The following is a 20259-nucleotide window of genomic DNA, read 5'->3' as shown; positions in this document are numbered from 1 at the left end:
TAAGAATTTTACTACTTCAGTGTATGGCTAAGTAAATGTCAGCTAACCTACATTCATTTGCTGTAGGGGAACTCCAGAGTAACTACGCAAGTTTGCAAACTCAGTTAACAGTTCTGCTGTTAGTACATGACCCAGAACAGAAACCTGGTCAATTGTCCGCAGCTGTGTTACATGTTGAATTTTAAGAAAAAGCGCTGAGCTTCCAGCTTCCCTGGAAGTCAAGTTCAAGTTTTAGCACTGGTTGACAGATTGATTGGCTCTGGTGTCTGACCTTCATATCGGAGGGTTGAACCAGTTCATTCCCAGCCACCTTGGAATCCACAGAGAGAAATTCTCAGGTAAAAGGAAGTTCATCTGCAGATAAGATGTCACATCCATAAATCACAGTGTGACTAACTTTCTTGTTAGACAAATGCCAATTTATATATAGATCTGACATTATGCTGTTTGCCTTTTCTAGTTGAGTGACTTTAACACTCCCTAATTTTTTTAGATAAAATTGGAAGCCATTGCTTTTAGCAGCATTTTCAAATGGTCACATTGGATTATACTTATGTCAGAAAGCTGAATCGGGAAAAATCTATTCTTCTCAGTTGGCTTGCTGGTAAAAAACAGAAGAATTAAAGGGAGTCTGATTAAAGGGACAGACCATACATTGTTACTGGAATGGAAGAATGAATTTATGCTTTAGTACTGTAGAAATAATGTATGTCCTTCTCTGCTGTCTTGCATGCTGTAATATCTGCCATTTATATAAAAACATAAAATACGTAAAATACATAAAAAACAATAACAAGATAACTGGATGCCTCCAGAAGTGCTTTGCAGTAGTTCCATCAGTAGTTCCACACTTGTAGAACTACTTTCGCTGTCTCCACTTGTGTGTGTTTTTATAATACATAGCGTGTGGGAAGCGAAAACGCAGTGCTTTGGCCACAGTACAGTTTCTTCATCACACCTTCTCCCTGTGCTAATCTTGAAAACTGAGATTCCTCTTGCATTCCTGTCACTGTAAATCCTATTTTCTTTTTTATTTTTTTAATTTGATACTTTCTCCTCTTACCATTGTTTTAATATTTACCAAAAAAATAGGAGGAGCAAGCTACTTTTTAGTACCCAATACTTGGTTGTAAATTGTACTAAAAAGGAAGATTCTGTCTTTGAAAAAAAAGTATAATTAGGAAAATTCTCTATGCTCTCTGAGTATTTTTAATGAGATATTCCAATTGTTTTTCCAGAGAAATCAGAATGCACGGATTCTGCTGTAAATTCAGCAAGTGCCCAAGAGCTTTTGCATTATCTTGAATCTCGCACCATCTCTTCCTCAGATGTGACTCTTCTACATCAGCTGAAATCCCTTGTATTGCTACAGGATATTGAGAGATTGAAGGATGCTTTGAAACAATTCCAAGAACAATCCGTGATGCCTCCTGGTAGGTACCATTCACTCATGTTCATTCACTGATTTTTGTGTGGATTGAAACTCAGGTTTGTCACAGGTTTTTTTTATTAGGGAGCTGTAAATAATTATATAGTGGTAAAGATAAGCTTATAGAAAAATTGAAAGCATAATTCCCACCAAAAATACAGTGATTTTCCCTGTTTATTGTTTGGTTACTATCAATACAGAAACTTCTCATACTTTGCAGCAACTATAGAGTACAAGATGATTCAGGTTCTTAAAACAATATTTTAAAAATCTTAACTGTTTTAAGATTTAATCATGTTTAAAGCATATTTTTAATACATTCTCTTTGTAGACTTTCTAAATAACGGGAATTAACTTGTTTATCTTGGAGATTTCACTCATCCATTTAAGGATTAAATTTACATGCATAAGAATTAACAATGCCCATTCTTTCATTTCTTCTTGGTCACCTACAGGGCTTTTTTAACACATAGATTTTGCATGCCAAAGTTTGATTTACAGCTTTGTATTTGTTTAAATATAAATGTCTGGTTTCATTTTCTAAATATTACTGTTAATTATGTAAAAAAGTAAAGTCAGTCTTTATAATAAATGGTATTATAAAGTCACTCATAAAAAGAAAAAATATTATGTTACTAAATCTTATCATCCTTGAGGCACAAGACTGATTTCATTCATGCTCCTTTTGTTCTCTATTTTGACCCATATAATTTTAGTAGAATTTCTTCTTGGACAGTTAATGGTTCCTCAAGTGAATGTGGGAGCAGCATGTAGTCAGTAAACGGTATAATAATTCATTTTCCAAGTAGTCTTCATTTAAACAGTCATTGTTACTTGTCATTAGTACTTTTGTTGCAGCATCAGCCGAATCTACAAGATGTGCTGAATTTTCTTGCCTCCCAAAGAATTTAATCAGTTGAGAGCACTCGCTATGGCACAAGATGAATCTCAACCATTTTAGATAGTGCTCTAAGTCTTTTGAAGAATAACAACTGAGCTGGTAGTAGTGTTGTACCATAGTAAATAAGGTCATAGCCGTCAGAGGCTTAATAATGACATTCCAAGAAAAGACTACTGCTTGTAACATAATTAAATAATTTACAGCATGATAGTGGCTAAATGTTCCAGTCAAGACTGGAACCTACTGCATGCAGTGCATTGTAAAACACAGAAAAGAGAGAATTCCTGCCTGTAGAGTTCATAGTGGATAGATTTTGAAAAGAACACTCTTAAAGAAGTACATATGTATTCTTTAAAGTGTAGATATGGAGTATGACAACCCTTAAGGTTCTGACAGTTCTGAAGTATCCACATATACATGGAACAAAATCCTTCTGTGCACTCAATAATTAATTTCGAGCCTAGATTCTGAATTCTTAATTATAATCAGGTAGTCTCATTGAATGTAATACACATTTGCAAACTAAGTAGGACTCAGAAGGAGTAGTGGTAATGGTGTTGGCCCTTTATTAAATGACCTAATTCAGCTTCTGTCAATTAAATCAAAATGGAACTGTTGAAGTGACCACATTCAAGGTATTCCTTAAAGGCCTTATCCAAATTCTGCTCAGTACAGTAGGAATTCTGTTGGCTTTTTCAGCCTTGAGGCAAGCTGTTCTGTTTACTTTTGTATAGCAGAAATGTCAAACTGAAGAGAGAGAGAAAAGAAAACAGAAGCAAATTAGAAACAAATCCATGGAACTACCCTAATTTTCTGGTGTATTTTTTTTTGTCACTTGAAAAAGCAGACGACAGTTTTTTGAGTGATTTTTAAAATTCATTTGTGTTTCTGCTGATACAGCCTGAAATTGTTTACTCTTCCAGTTGTTTTTTTTTCCTAGTAACTGTTGTCACTCTAGGCTCAATTCCAATCTCATACCAAGTTCACGGTGGTGCAACCATGGTAGTTGATTTGATATTCATGAGGTACAACAGCAAAAGGAAAAGGAAAATACATTAATATAAATTATTAAAGGATAATTAAGCACCTGTTAGATATTAATTTGCCTCAGCGGAGTTTAACTTTACATTCTATTTGTAATTCAGGAATTTCAGTGAATGAGAAGACAGTGGTCTGAAATTTTACCTTGAATTAGGCTTTTAATTATACTTTTTTCCTACTTCGGGCTCAAAAATAGGTCATTTTGCCCATTTTTTTTTATTTTAGATTTTATTCCCAATGAACAGGTGATAAAAGTTAAGAGTTATTACAAAAACTTTTTGTCTCAGCAAATTCAAGTTCTTGTTATAGAAATACAGGTTAGGGTTTTTTATGACGATAAAAATATACAGTATATCATAATAATCTCATTTTTTTACAAGTTTGTCTGATTATCTTGCCTTTTTTCTGTTTTGTTTGTTTTTACTGGGGCATGGTGTACTAGAAGAAAAGGTCATTTCTTATTAACATGATGAAAAGAAAACAATTTTTCTTTATTTTAGCATGGTGTATTATTTTTGCAAAATGAACCTATTTTATTCCCAGTAGTTGAAGAAGCAACATGTTAACCCTTTTTCCCGTGGTTATGATTCCACTTAAGATGCCAGCATCAAAGCAGTAATAATGGGTGCTATGTTTTGTTTAGTTTTGTCTTTAACTTAAGGAAGGAAAGACTAGGAAAAAAAAAGATAAGTGATCCATCTCTTTCATATAAGTGCACATTCGCCATTAGTAAACTTTACAAAGTAAACATACCATTATATCTTTTATTTCCTCATAAATATATATATATTATGGTTTAAGCTAATTTTCCACTAGGGCTACCAAGTCCCATTTGGCAAGTTTATGCCTACTGGTGATAAATTTGCTTTTCTTAATAACTTTTTACAAACCTTTTAGAGTAAAGCAATGGACTACCCAAGTTCTACAGACCACAAATTGAAAAACACTGGTTCGAGACCATGTTTTGGTATTTCCTTCACACCTCTTAGCATGTTATTCAGATTGGGAATCATGGTTCAACCAAAAGAAAAAAGAAACAATGAAGAAAAATGCTTCTGTTTTATTTTAAGCTCTTAGATCCCAATATTTGCAGTCATATCAAAGAAAGGTCTAACAAGGTTGGTGGTAGAGTCTGAAAAATTTTTCAGGAAGAGGATTGCTAAAGGATTGAACCAGAAAAATCATCAACATTAAAGTATTATATTTAACTCTTCATTTAAATGAGAAAACATACTTGAACAGGAAAATCTCTGTGGTCAAGAGATACTGGTTGTTCTGTCTGGTTGTTGTCCTCCATCAACTTACCTTGTACTTTGTGCTTCGAGTTACTCCCTCAAGTTACCTTTGTACTTCAGCAATGATACAAAGTTGAGGTTGGTCTAATTTTTGTTTGAGCATGACTATTTAAACTGTCATTGTTCCCAGACTGTAAAAAATAACACAATGTCCAATTACTATTTCCATTTATTTGGTAGTCTTTAACAAAAAGTACTCACCTCTACCTAAAGCCTTCTATAAATTCAGGAAAGAGAATGTTTGGAAATCAAATAGACATACTTTTCTCATGATGGGGGCTTGGCTGATCTCTATCAGAAAGTCAGACGCCTTCGTGATCCTGCACAGTGCAGTGGGCAAAGGAGAAGAGCTGTAACTGGAAGCTCCAGCTCCGTTTGCTGGCTGGAAACTGTAGCTTTTGAAATGAGGGCTACCCAATTCCCATTTCGCATCAATTATTAAAGCATAGGTGGTCACCTAATTAAAAAAAAAAATCATTATCTCCTAATTTATGAACTCATTCAGCTTCTACTCATCAGCTTCGTTCCATTATCTATTAACATTTTCCCTTTGTTGGTTAGTATCAAGTCTCAAATATACTCTTCCCTTGTTGCCTAGGAAATTATCACTCACAGAAGAGCTAGAAACTTCTTTTAACTGCCTTTTTTTTGGAGAGTTGTCTTTTATTTATGTCTCCATTGTGGGGGATCGGGAAGGTACATTTTGCAGACCAGAAGTATACAGTTACTGTGCTCCAATAGTACACAGGCTGGTTACACAGAGGCCCTAAAATGATTAAATTTAACCTTTTTTTTTTTTTTTTAATGAACATTTAAAAAAAAGGAAATGAAATGTGGAAGCTATATTAGCATAACATTATAGAATCATCTTAAATGTGGTATTATGTGAAAAGTACTGTAGCAAGTCCTGTCGTTAAAAATACATAAAGTCACATAGGTAATCTCTGAATTAAGACAGAAGCCATGGCATTTTGAGGCTTTAATACAGCTGTCTGTGCAAGACAGCTCATTCTCAACTGGGGTTTCTAGGTGCTACTGTAAGTTAAATAATAATGTGTGAAATTATTCTCCAGACAGAAAGAAGTGGAGAAGCTTGCACTCTTTTAGCCTTACCCATATGGTCATGCCATTTTGATCTCCTTTTTTTCTGAATTATTGAATCTTAACCAATAGAATTGCATACAAACAAATAGAATCTCATATAAATAACTGACTTCCTAGAAGAAAATGCACCTGTTTATCTAGAAATTCATATATATTAGTTTTCAAGCTCCAATATCTGCATTGGTTTTATTGAAATGCCAGTATTGAATGGAAACAGATGCTCGCACAAGTATTTCTCATTAAGGTTCAGAAATGTCAAAAAGGTATTTCAGGAGGAATGTGTTTTCTTTGTTTCAGATCATACCAAGATAGTCACGTCGCTGTTTCACTACTGGATTACAGATATCCTTCCTGTGAAGAATAGGAAATAAAGCCTTAGCTGTGTCCATACATGCTGGGATAAAATTTAATATACAAACTCTTAACCAAGTAGCAATTGTTCAGGAAGAGCAGTGTCAATACACATTCTACACCTTCAGGTAAATGAATTATTTTTCTGTGTTACAAACTCGAGAAGACAACGAACAGAGTATAACTACCTGTGATTTTTGTGTTTGGTTAGTCAAGAATATGCATATGCTGTGTGGCCTGAGTCTTCAGCTGGATTAGTATGTACATTTCACTTGAGGATAAGGGACTTACCAGGAATGATAAAGTTTTCACTTGAGGATAAGGGACTTACCAGGATAAAGTTGGTGTCAAGTATTTTGTTTAAGAAGTATAGGTTTGGGGGTTTTTTTTGTTTATAAATTAATCATTCCTTTCTGGAAATTTTATTTCGTGGCTTTTCTTGTTTATCTGATGTGTCTGTTTACCTGAAAAACAGAAATATATTTTTATATTTCAATCTAAGCAACAATATGTCTGAGGACTGTATTTTTGCTGAATAATCGGCTAAATTATGGAAATAGATAAATTTCTACATGTGGGTCATGTAGGTACTGTTTGGAGTTATGCAGGAACTTGGATTTCATTTTCAGAACTATTGCACAGTATTACCAGCCTGTTACGATCCAATGGGCTTCACCGACTGCAGAGTTATGGGACTGGATTCTCTCAATGATTACTGTGTGGTCTTTCTGCAACTGAATTTTTCCATGTGTAGATGATATAGTAAATAATATCCAAGGTTGAAAAATGTTTTGGAATCCTGAAGAAGAAAATGCTTCATGACAGGCTTTTCTCTCAGCTGAGTCATTCACCTGATAGGTGATACAGAGCAAACAGTTTCTTCTCTTAGTCTGTTAACTTCCTCATCAGTAGGATAGGGGCAACATAGTTGTCTCCTCCAACATGTGCTTGGAAATGTATTACTGACGGGACTGTATAAACATTATGTGGGGTTTTTGCTTTGTTTTTTTATTATATTGCCTGATATATCCTATTGCAAGGCACTGTTTTTAGTGATGCTCAAAAATGTGCAATAAAAATACAATCATACCTCTTTCTCATTAATTGAAGAAGTTAAAAGGGGTTCAGACACATGCCAGAGGATTGCAGGTGCAGAAGAAATGGTCTTATGGCTAAAACAGCTGTGTACAGCTCTGGAGAACTTGAGTTAGGTCTGTATCTGCTAGGAAAAATATTTAAACCAGACTTTGCAGAGTGGAATCTATTAGTGTGTTCCCTGTTTTAATGCTCCTGACTTGCTAACACGTAGGCACTGAACTGTAGCTGTGACCTTTCACTGAGATGTTGTGTGCCTCAGTCCCACATCTGGAGAGTGAAGAAAATATCACTTGAATGTGAAGCACCTAGATACTCTATTGACAGATCCCACTGGAAATCAATCGCTTCATCCTCAGATTGAGGTTTGAATGTCATGCAGTAAATGAGGCCTAGGAACTGCACAAAAAGGATATGCAGCAACTCATTAGGTAAGCATCATCTGCCCTATACACTGAATATGAAAAAATAAATGAGATCATGTAATTAAAGATAGTATTTTGAAACACAAGTACAAACCAGGTCAAATTAGGACTGTACAAACAACTCTAGTGCCTACATTTCCTGACGCTCGAGGGACTGTGCTGAGGGGTGTTATAAGGCTGCTGCCTTGGGCGAAGCCCAGGACCTGGGGATTCCTTCTCCTTGTCCTCTGGATCCCAGGCTGGTGCGCCTGGAGACCTGGATGTCTCTCTGTCCCATGCCAGCAGAGGCGACTGCAGCTGTCATGTTTCCAGGTTCAGCCGGTAGTGATGCTTCACACATATCTCAGGGATACACACACACGACACTCACACGGCCGACTACACAGGCTGCACTGCCTTTAACAACACCCATGGGTAACCCTGCCAGGACTCATATAAAACACAAGTCCAGTCATCTTCTGTGGCTGATTGGAATTGAAGTTCATGAGTGAAAACACACACGACTTTCACTTTCTAGGCTCACAAGCCTACCCCCATTCGCAGATCACCAGCACAGGCTCCCTGCCTCCCTCATATCCCTGCCTGGATCCCAGACCTTCTTACCTGCTCTGCAGGTCTCCTGCTCACCAGCTAGTCCAGCCTGACACCCGCAACCACGCATTCACACACTCGTCTCACAGGCACTCACGCACTCACAGCTTTGTTTATTGCTTTAATTTCTCCTCTTTATTATTTCTGTTATAGTGCTTGGCCATTTCTCATAATATTAAAGTGATTTTTAAAATTACGCTGAATTCTAAATAGCTGCATACAGAGGAGAGGATTTGGGTATCTTTGCCAAACAGAAATATTTTCTGTTATCCGTAGTCTAATCCCAGAATGTGAGTAACATTTCTCAGGTCAAAAATGTACTTTGTTTGAATTGGGTAATGATGAGAAAAAGATTGCTTTCAGTCTCTTTTTTTTCTTTTTAACCACCATAAGAGCCTTATATTCTGTGCAGAAGTCAGCTGGTCCTAACAAAGCAAGCCTGGGAATAGTTTCAGAGCCTAGCTAGTTAGAGTCAGTGATATCTGATGTCTTTGTAAATGACCTGCAATACGAGCTGAATCTTACACTTATCAAACCTGCCACTATTACACTAACGGGGATTATACAGAGTCGAGGATAAAATAAAATCTGAGATGTTGGAGAGTTTAGAAAATTGGACCAAATTCAAGCAGATAAATTGTAGATTGTCATTGCAGATAAATGCAATCGCATATGAGTGTATTTGTTTCTGAAACAAATGTGCCAAACAATGGTGTGCTGAACTGCAACATGTGTAAGGACACTTAAGAGCAATAAGAACTCAGCAGAAAGATCTAGTTTAAAAGCAAAAGAAGTGGACATTGCTCATCCTATAATAATATCAATTAGGCAATGTACTAAAAATGGCAGGGGAGAAGGATTGTTTGATTCCATGTTTAACATCCTATTTGAAGTGACAAATACACCAGAATTTTAATACCTAATCGTTTTTCTGTGTTTCTTTTCTACAAGAAATGGTGCTGAATCTCCCTACACCTTTTATGGTTTATTTGAGGAGCAGGATAACCAACAAGGCTGGGATGTGAAAACTGAAACATTGAAATTAATATCCACCAGTGAACACAGTGTGTTTTACATTTCACTATACATGGCTCCTTCGACATAGCAATGAAACATTTATCGCTGTGGATTTCATGCTAAATGCATAAATGGCAAAGGAGATGGCCTTGAATTTTTGCTTTTTCCGCATCATTCAGTCTAAAGAATGTGCAGTATCGTGGAATTTCTGAAGCATGGAAGAGTTTTTTTAGTGGACTTTGCATCAGAGAACTTCAGACTGAACTGTACACACACTGTTATCAGCACATTTCAAACTTCTGGGAAGACAGAACTTAAAAATGTTGGTTTTAAAACCTAAGTGGACTCCAACAGTAAGAAGAATTTAAGGATCAACTGGAAAGTAGCCTGCATGTGGCTTCAAGAGTTAACTTTGTAGTTTGCATAATTAAACATTCCACAGTAAGGAAGGAACAGCAGCACAGTGGGAGAGTAATCGGGCTCTGAGTAGGTGGTGGTCCCTTCCATAGGCTCTGTGTACAAGGAAAACCCACAGAGGCTGAAGTAGTTTGGGACATCTGTAGTGGTGAATAGCTGATCACTACGCTTGTACGCCAGGGTTAGAGTTCAAGTCATTATCTCTGTATATAGGTACATACTTTATTCTCAAAATTGCCTGTAAGACCTTAATTCTTCTCTTTTGTGGATATGTAATTTGGGAATCAGTCTCTAATATTACAGATTTTTTACTGTGTTGTAAGTGGTGCAGTATTTTATACAGTACTTTACAATCACGTAGCATTTTAAATTCCTTCATTTGTTTTCTATGACAGCTGGCCTTTCTGTCCCGCACCAGTGCGGCGGGGCACTACTCAGTAGACTGAATCTCTGAAATGATATCTGGGGGGAAAAAAAAACCTTTAAAAAAAAAAAGATAAAGAAGGAAAAAGGTGGTGAGTGGCAGCATGAAGGCAGACCTTTGACTGAAGAAAACATATTTCACCCAGTAACAGCTGGTATATCATAAAACCAGTCCACAGACGCAGAGTGGAAAGCGGTGTGCGTTACACTTGTACAGTATGCTACATGTTAAGAATAATAACAAAGAGTGGTAGTGAAAAAAACAGCAAACTAAGATTGGAAAAATGAATTATATTTAATATTTAGGCCAACCTCTATGGAAGCTATGTAGGTTTTGTGATTAATTGCTTCAGTCCTAGATTGCACCTAAGGAGGGCTGCATTGCACATGTTTATGCAGCTAATTTAGCTTCAGTGTTAACTACTTTATCCTCTGCATTGCATCTAAGTAAATTTTGTTGAATAGGCTAATTATAGTGTCTGAGTACTTCACGATTTTTAATATATGTTCTTCTTAGATGAAAAAAAATGTATATTTTTAAACTGCTAGGTATATGCTGAACTAAGCCATGGGGGAAAAACACTACACGAGTATAAAGAAAAAGCAGACGTTTACAAATGCTGTATATGTTTCCTATTTCTAACGATCCAGGAAAAAAACTAGGTATTCTATGATTATTTGAAAGCAGTGTATATGCACCACAGTCAGTCAAAGTCAAATATATAGCTTTAATAAGGACATTCGCCAAGTTGAGTGCTTAACTTTGTAGAATTAATAGTCTGTAGTCATTTTAATGAACTGTATACATTTGCAAAGTGTATAAGCATGCTGTAGTTCTCTTTTACATTATTACTGCAATGCTACATCCTGGTTTAGGATACATAATGCAGAAAAAAAGTGTTATCTAAGATTGAAGAGAACTACACAAAAATAGAGAAGGAATGAAGCTGTGGCTCAATACCTTCTTTTCTGTTGCATCTGCTAGAGTCTGGTTTCTTCACTTTCAAGATCTTTGCCAGTCTTCTCAGTCCCTCAGTTAGTGCACAGATGATTCCTCCATCCTCTCAGCCACCGGTACTAGCTTACATCACCCACTTGCTACATTTTGAGATTAACACATCTGTGCTTTTTCCCCACAATGCCTTCTACAGCTCTCTACAGAGCGGGCTTTCTATCATTTTCCTTCCCTTCTTTAAAACTCCTCTTTGCCATGATGCTGCCCAAAAGCTTGGCAACAACTAGGTCAACAGTGTGCTAAGACAACTGCCTACTGTGCTGACTAATGTTGCCTTATTGTATCTGTGTACTCCCACATCAATCTGCCTGTTTTCTCATCTGTTTTTTCCTTTCTTAAACCAGTAGCAATTTGATGCAGGGATTTGCCTGCTGCACAGCACCCAGCACAGTGAATCTCTATTACATCTGAGGTGCCAATGTGCTAGAGGAACGTAATAGACTTAACTACAATCAAGAATATGCTAGAACATGCAAGCAAGGCTGCTGATAGTTAAAAAGGGCATGATAGTTTTACATTGCACACGATTGGTCTAGTAAAACAGGGACCTGGTTCTCCCTAGTAGGCGCTTTGGAGGCAGTGTTCACTTGCAGCTGGCTAAGGAGAGCTTGGAGGCACGCAGGGTGGGAATCATTTCTCCTAACTTCAGATATCTACAGTGTAGATGTTTCCATCTGAACTGCCTCTCCTTATCAGTTTATAATCACTAAGATGAAAGAGATTCTTGTACAGCCCAATATAACTGATTGCTTCTAGACATCTATTTTAGGATAAGAACAATGGTACAAATAGGAGAACTTACGTCTTTACATTGACTGTTATGTCAGCATAAACAGGTAGGTCAGATGGAAACATCTGCATTGCAGGCATCTAGATCTTGTAAAAAAGAATTAATTTACTGCATCCAAGAAGGGGACAGGGATACATATGTTGCATGACCAAAACATTGTCTACTCCTGGTGCTGGTCTGGCAGTGGCAAGCTCCTTCAACTTGGACAAGGCTGAGACCCCTCCTCCTTGCTGCTTTTTTATCTTCTGTTGGGAAGCCATTGCGTGGGAGTGATAGAAGGAGGAAGAAGAAGAAGAGTAAGGAGGTGTTTTACGGCTGTGCTTGGAACTCACTCAAAACACGCTGAGGAGGTGCTTCTCCTGTTCTTCCTCTTGTTCCCTTCACGTGATCAGGCACGAAGTGCCCTCCACCACTTCTCAGACAGGCTCAGTAAAACATTGCTGTGTGATTGATTCCTTCTCCCAGTAACAATAATGAAGTGGAAACAAGTATAAATGCACAGAGAAGGAGTGACCGTTGCTAGGAATATCAAACTGATTGCCCATTACCTGTGTTCTAGAGAGTAAATCAATAGCAAATATATTATTTTCAGAATCACAGAAGTAATCACCAAACTCTGTAGACATAATGATAGCTGTTTGCTCTCTGTCTGGCATGTTGGAGCTTAAAATGAAGGTCATGTTCAAATCTGATTGGAATTCAGGAACAGTGTCTTAGCTTATTACCATTACTATAGTGCTGGATTCTATTTACATCGGTAAACAGTTTAAAATACTTGACATGTTATTCAATTAAATCTGTGATTGCTAAGTGACAGACCAAAGTGCATTGATTTTTCCAACCACATTAAGCTAAGTACATGGCACAGTGTTTCATTAGCCTGTCTGCTTAACCCTTTCACATTAGTTCAATTACTCAGTATAAAATTAATGTGTAAAATATTAAATAACTCTAAATTTCTGAATTAGAAGGTGTTGCAAGAATATATTCATCTTGATAGTTTCTGACATATATTTATTACCGGATGATTTATAATCTGCTACAGATCACATTGTTACCCAGATGGTAAAAGTCACTCAAAGTTTTTTCTCTGTACTCACTCAGTAAATTGATAGATTGATGGAGAGTAAGACTAAAAAGGACATGAGATTATCTTCTCTGACCCCATCTTGGATCCCTGGTCATAAATTTTCCTTTTACTTCAGGGTGAAGACCTGTAACTTGAATCTGGCAAAAGCACAATTTGTGGTTTTTGCTAAAGCAAGTCTTGTGCAGAGACAGGCAAGCTTAATTTAAAGACATCGAGAAATGAAGACTTGGCCCCTTCTCTGGTCATTTATTCCAGTACTCAGTCACTCTCATGGTTAGAAACATGTGCCTTATTTTAAATTTGAATTTGTCTCGATTTAATTTTCAGCCATTAGTTCTTGGTATGCTTTTCTTCACTAGATTAAGTAGTCCCTCGCTAGCCGCTATTTTCTGTCTGTCAGAGTTTTTGAATGCTGTAATCAAGCTACAATGCAAACTCCTTTTTGCTACCCTAAACATTCTCTCTTTAAATTATTTGCTTTAAGGTGTTTTCTACAGCCTTCAAATTGTTTTTGAGGCTGTGTTGTGCATTCTCTCAATTTTTTCCAACATTTAGAGAACAAGTATGCTGGAACTGCACATAGAACTTCATTTAAAATCTCAGCAGTGCAGACTTTCATATGCACCACTCAATTGTTTGTGGGTCCACTTTTTACCATAGGATTGTATAAGGAGTCCATGTTGAATTATTTGTCATTATAGACAAGTACTCTTGAAATTTATTGCTTTCCAGGATTTAGTTCCTGGTTGCATACTTTTTGTTCTTAGATCTCTTGCTTTTTGTTTCACCATATTAACTTTAATTTTCTTTGACTGTGGCTAGATTATAATGGATATAAATGGATTATTTTGTGTGCCTGTACTGCTTTCGTTAGTATCAACTATCTGCTAATCTTGGTGTCATCTGCAAATTTTACCAGCAATGATTATATGTTTACTTACAGAACATTAATAAAAATGCTGAAGAGTGTCGAGTACTAGTACTAATCTCTGTAAGATCCAAAAAGTTATTCAGTCACAATTCCCTATTTATACCTTCTTTTTGAAAACAGAAAACTGAGATCATCTAGTGGATTTCTAAGGTATTTAACATGTACTTTATTGCCTTATATGCTTTTTTTTTTGTTTTGATGAGAAAGTCCTGTGGCACTAAGTAACTTCACAGGAGTCTAAATAGCACAAGGTGCAATGGTTGTCTGCTGCTGTCGACAAGTGTTTCTTCAGTTTTCTACAAGAACAAGCTTTAATTTTTTTAGTTAAGGATAAGAGTCCAAACTAAAGACACTGTACAAAAAACTACAGAATTGTGTTTTAGAGTATGTTTAAGGAGAAACGGAATAATTGAAAAGTATTCAAAGTAAATAGCATCTCAGTTTTGTCCTGTGTGTTTTCTATTTGTTGCTCTGCAGTGAATGATGTGTATTACTTAAGAATGATTGTTGTGAAAATTTCCTTATTTTTAAACATCAAAGGAAAAGTCATATTTCTTTCTTTCCCTGCAAGATGTGATCCATAACTTTAGTTATAAAGGTATCTACTGTGTGCATTATCTGTTGTGTTGCATTTCTTCGAGCTGGTAATTGAAGAAAAATCCTTGCAATAAGTTCATTAACTACTGATGAAAAAAACAGGTTGGAGACTTAAAAGTTTGCTTAGGAAGTTGCATTCACAGCTTTATAGTGGGATATGCAAATTTTCAGTTTTTTACAAAAGCAGTTCTCTGAGCAGATTTCCAGACCACAGTAGACATGTTAACTTCAGTATCAGTGTTAACTATCAAAACATTTTCTAAAGCCTAAGCTATTGTTGTAGACCACTGTAGGGATTCATCAGAGATAATCACTGAACTTCAGCTTAGTCTCCCAACTTCTGCTGCTCGTGGAGTGCCAGGTTGCAGCTGGTATCATGAATCAAAATCCAGGCAGCATTGACGTTTTCTGTTGGAGCTAGAAATGACAGAGAAAAGTCCCAGTTACTCTCTGCCCACATCGGTCACAGTCCAGAGAGAAGGAGAAGCAGATTCTCAGGAGGATCCTTGTATGAGACAGACCCACTGGTGGGATTCCCACTTCATTGCAGTGGTTCATCACCCTCATGGTTCCCTTTAGTCAAGGCTGTTTAACAGGCTGGCCCCGAAACTACACAATGGAAAAACAAAAGAGTAATAACAGACTAGCAGCGCAGTAACCAGCAAAGTCACAGTACGGCCAGTTAGTACAGGGGCTAAACATGAAAGGAAAATGATTTTAAAACAGCTTGCAACTGGAAGTACCACTCCTGCACCAGCTGCAGGAGCCCGCAGTTCAAAGGCAGGAGAGAAAACAAGTGTTTTGTACCAGAAATTACAAAAGAAAAAGAGCCAAAGATGAGAGGTAATCAGAGCAATACATTGATTTGCTTTCTGAATGTGAGTAAAGCTGGTGGATGCTGTTCTGCTGCTCTATTTGAGGAACGTCTAATTACCCTAGCCAGACCCTGACCTGTGGCTGTATAAACCCCTTGCATACAAACAGCGTAGAGCCTCCAGCTCCCAGGTCCTGCCTCTGTGCTAACACAGAACATGCCTTGTAGGATTCCAAAAGGTTCCTTAACTCTCCCCTACACTGGAAGCTGTAGGGGGAAAAAAAGTGTTTCTGCCAAAATGCCCTGACAGCATCCTCTCTTTCAGTCTGATTCCCTTACGCACAAGCAAAAAACATCAGTGTTCAGTATCAAGCCAAAAAACATTTCAGGTGTCCTTGTCAGGGTGCCTGAGACACAAAGACTTAGCTGACTATTTTGTTTCTAGAAGTTCTATGCCCATCTACTTGCTCCATAATTTGCAAGGCCTTGCCCTGTTTCCCAGAGTGAAAAGCAGTCTCAAACTACCTTGCAAGTACCATAGGATGAGGATCCAAACATGGGCAGATCCTGGGAAGCAGATGGCGACAGTGACTTACCGAGGTGATGTGAACAGGAGGGAAGGAAAGATGGGACTACGTGACCATAGCTTTTCCCTTGTAGGTTGCGATGGTGATTCAGAGACCCATTCTGCTCTGTGCTCGGCAACATTCTTGTGGATAACCTGAGACTTATGCTTTCAAATGAGAGTGCTGGGAAACTTGGGAGGTAAAAGTCACAAGGATGAGATGGCATTGAACAAGTATCTCTAAGAGGATAATTAGTCTTTTCAATAGTAACTAAGGGTCCTCTCTATCAACCTTGATGCAGCTCCAGTTGTCTAATGCTGATCCAAATCATAGGAATTCCTGTTATCCAGAAATCATAGATTCTTTGTACGGCAGTCTCTTGCATAGTATTTTGTTTGAAACCAACTAAAGAAGTCTGAAAAGAACACTATAATACTACAAAGACCACAAAACTGTTAGAAATCCAAACTAGGCCAATCTTTGTCATCCTTTTTTTTTTTTTAACTACATCCCTAAATTGTTGTTACTCTTTATCCAGGATAAGCAAGTCATCTGAAAACACTACCTAATAAAAGCATTCTACTCACAGTTGCTGTTCCTTCTCTTCTCTGGGTTCCAATGTAAGTCCATGGACCTCAGTATTAGCTCAGTGCATGGAATGATGTGCTTGCATTGCCGTTGTGCTCTGCAGGGATATTCATTCCCTTTCCCAATCTGGCAGCCTGTGCTTGTGAGCAGGAGTCATTACAAGTGAGCATGCTGTTCTATGGTATGCCCTAAGGTGGCGGAAATGACTGTGGTACAACTCTCAGCTCAAGGGTATTGTGCACCAGGATATTAACTGTAAAACTGGCAATATTGCTTTGGTGCAGAGTCCTCCTCCAGGCACCCACAAGACAGATGGCTTTATCAGTACACAGCCGTTCACCTCTGCATTGCAATTGGGAAGAAATACAAACAAATTTCCAACTATCTTTACTAAGCAATTTTACAGCTGTCTATCTGAAATTAAAGCACCCTCCCTTGGTTGTGCTTTGCATTTTTATAGTGACTGGCAATCTTTTTTCCACAATGCTACACTCAGCCTTCCACCGAGTTGTTAATACTCACAAAAATACGTGACACTAAGTTAACGAAGATCAGTGCTTTGAACCGTAGGCAACCAAGCAAAGGAGGATTCCGTATAATTGGATGCTTCCTATAGACCAGTGTAAAAACCAAATCGTCTCTGTCAGGGAAAGGCTTTTGTATAGAAGTTCATAGGAATGAATTGATATGCACCTCATGGAAAGTCTTTGTAGAGCCTATACGCAGGGCAGCTTCCAGCCTGCAGCCCATCAGTCCTCTTCCCCCTGAACTTAACTGTGCGTTGCTCTTTGAAGTGGTACGAGCCAAGGATTGAAGCAGTGCGTTTCTCAGTAACTGAACGTCTGTCTTTGGCTCAAATGAGCAGGAATCCATAAACACGTCTTTCAAGTCGGAGTTAGTTTTCCATTAGAGTCAAAAGCTGGTCAGAGCTAAATTTTAAGATGAAGCACTCAGGGCGTTTGCACCCACTGGCTTTGTAGTACCTGTGCTCCAGTTTCCAAATAGAGTTGACGCAAACTTGCCTTAAGTGAAAGGTAAGGCTGAACCATGCTTAACTAGTAGTACCACCTCTCTACCAAGGAAAAGCTGTTGGCTGAGATTTCTATAAGCTGTGAAATAGGAGTTTGCAATCGGCTCTGAAAGTAACTTCAAGGTGGGACGATCTGTCACAGCAGCTCCTAATTCACAGGGAAGCCATGCACTGAAAGCAGTCCGTCCATATCCGAAATGGAGAAGTCAGTATGTAATAATCAGTAAAAATCTTGTAGACAAGTCTATGATGCAGAAAGGAGGTAAAAAACTCAAGTATTTTTTTTCCTTTGTATTTTGGAGGGTGGAGGGGGGGGAGACGCAGTGAATCCTTCTGGATTTCCTGCCTTGGAGAAGGAGTATGGGAAGTTCGGAGGAAGCCCTCCTTCTAACTCTGAGTGAGGAAAGAAAATCCCAACAGCTTGTGTTTCAGACCTCCATTTGTCTGCAGGTTTGGGAAGACTATGTAAGTGTTGGTAAGAACACAGTAGTGTGAGAGGGAGAGCAAGACGTGTAGAGGAGGTAAGGAAGCAGGGAAGAATAATAAAAGGACACATCCAACTTGAAGAGTCCTGTTTGCTCATTCTTCATAAAGAAACTTTTCCTACTTTTTTTTTATACCCTTCATGCCCTTTTCTATATCTTTTTTGCGTCTGCTTCATCCTTTTAGAGATGGGAGGACCAAAACTGCCCATGTTCTTAAAAATACAGGTTTAGCATGCATTTTTTGAAGTGTGCTTTGATTTATTCTTAGTCCTTTCCAAATAATTCAGTTCCTTTTTTGACCCCTTACTGGGTGTTGGGCTGACATCATCATAGAACTCTTATTTCATTCCTGAACAGTCCTTATCGGTTTATGTAATTGCGTGCACCACTTTGCAATACCCTACACGGAATTTCATCTGCCATTTTATCACAAGTAGTTCATGATCGTAGTGCTCTTCTGCAGCTCTGCACAGTCAGCTTTCAATTTTAGTCCCTGTGATAAACATAGTGGAATCAGCAGTCTCTGTTCCCCCATTATTCATCACCTTTTCCAGGTCATTTAGGACTTTGCTGAGCAGCACAGATCCTGGCACAAAGTCCCACAGGACTGCATTGGTGATTTCCTTCCAGTGGGAAAACTCTGCATTCCTACTTTTTCTTTCGTATCTTTTAATTGCTTATTCATTCAAATGGGGATCTTCTTAGCCCATGAGACTTGCTTTTTAAGAGCTCTTTTTTTTTCCCCTGATGAATTTTAAAAATGCACTTTAGTACACCTTGTCCGCTTACTTGTCTGTTCCTCAAAAAAAATGCCAATATGCTTGTAAACTATGTCTTCCCTTTACAAAAGCTTAATGGAGTGGTTCCCAATATGTTTTTCCATGTGTCTGCTCATTCTGTTCCTTGCAATGGTCCCTACTGATTCGCTGAACGAGGACATCATGTTCACTGGTCTGTAGTTCCTCAGATCACTCTTGGAATCCTCTGTGAAACTTCGCCACCTTCCGGACCCTTGACACTAAGGCAATTCCCAGGGAGAGGTTACACACCACGGCTCGCAGTTTTGTTATTTCATCCTTCGGTTGGTTTAGAGCTCTTAGGTGGATACCATCTGGTCCTAGTGAGCTGTTAGTTTGTGCCATGGGAAGTATGATCTCTGAAGAGAGAAGTCCGTGCTAAGTCCGGTGCATCATGCTTAAGTGCAAATGTTCTCTATTGTTCCCCTCTTGTTTTGTTTTCCACTCCTAGGTAATTTGAATTCCATTTCAATCATTTCTGCTTGGCCTCACAGTCAGACAGCCACAACACTTAATCAGAATAAAGACTACCTAATGAAAAAATAAATGTTATATCAACTCTGCTCTTTTGATTAATGTATTTTTCATGCTTTATTTCCTGCATGGATTGTTATGGTCTCTTCTTAGGTTGATGAACGAATCTTCCAGTGTTCAGCTAGAGAGTTCGCAACATAAGACATGTACCTTTATGCAGGATTATGCTGAAAAATAGATTACCAATCATGTTAAATAGCCACAACTGTGCTGGCACAATGCTATGCTGGAAATAATAGATGTTTCTTTTAGGGGTTAGAACATTTAAGTAGGAATACGGATAGTAGGGGATGGGAACCATATGTAATTGGCAATGTGAAGGCAATTACAAGGAAACACAACAAGGACACATGTCAGAAGGTGTGTGAGAACAGAAATTCAACTAGCAAGGGTCCCACTGAAGCTATGTAATTTAACTTAAAACTTTGGAGCATTTTCTATCATACTTGGAAGACTCCAGTAATTTGTATCTTTTTATATTGCAGTTCAAAGTCTTACAAGAGAATTTACAGACCTTTTGTGTTTGGGGTGGACTAATTCATTAGCCTGTTGCACTGGAAAAATGCAGCATACACCAATATATATTCAGGCCTTTATATCTGCAAGGATGGATCAAAGCATTCACAGTTTCTAAATTAGAAGCCAATTTTGGATGTTACAGATCTAGACACCCATTACCACTAAATGTAAGTAATTTTCCTAGCAGATCAGTAAGGAAGACTTAAGAACTTCTCAATGTTCAGATACATTTGCTTCTGCAGGAATGGTAAATGTCAATAAAATTCTACATTTTGATAATAGCTCCAGATTCATTTTGACTGTGATCACATGTAGAACAAGTTCCAGTCCTTCCAAAAAGAAGATTCTACAGGTTTGCTTAGAAGGCGGATCAGGTGCTTTGAAGTGTAGACCTTAAAATTTGGGTTGTAAAAA

The 20259-nt window shown here is 37.9% G+C and overlaps 1 protein-coding gene across 1 annotated transcript in view; it reads left to right on the top strand.

Annotated features, from left to right (window-relative positions):
- The window catches only part of ERICH1 (glutamate-rich 1), a gene marked incomplete at its 5' end in the record, with an annotated part of 79138 nt that extends 72997 nt beyond the window's left edge, over window positions 1-6141 (top strand). The window contains 2 exons of the mRNA XM_009891531.1: window positions 1239-1433; window positions 6068-6141. Coding sequence (XP_009889833.1) covers window positions 1239-1433; window positions 6068-6141 — 269 coding nt within the window. The remainder of the gene's footprint in view (window positions 1-1238; window positions 1434-6067) is intronic.
- Between the last annotated feature and the right edge of the window lie 14118 nt (window positions 6142-20259).

This window comes from Charadrius vociferus, unplaced genomic scaffold (assembly GCF_000708025.1).
Source record: "Charadrius vociferus isolate BGI_N301 unplaced genomic scaffold, ASM70802v2 scaffold799, whole genome shotgun sequence".
Lineage (NCBI taxonomy): Eukaryota > Metazoa > Chordata > Aves > Charadriiformes > Charadriidae > Charadrius > Charadrius vociferus.
Note: the sequence above shows the minus strand (reverse complement) of the source record. Positions and strands in the feature narration are given on the sequence as shown.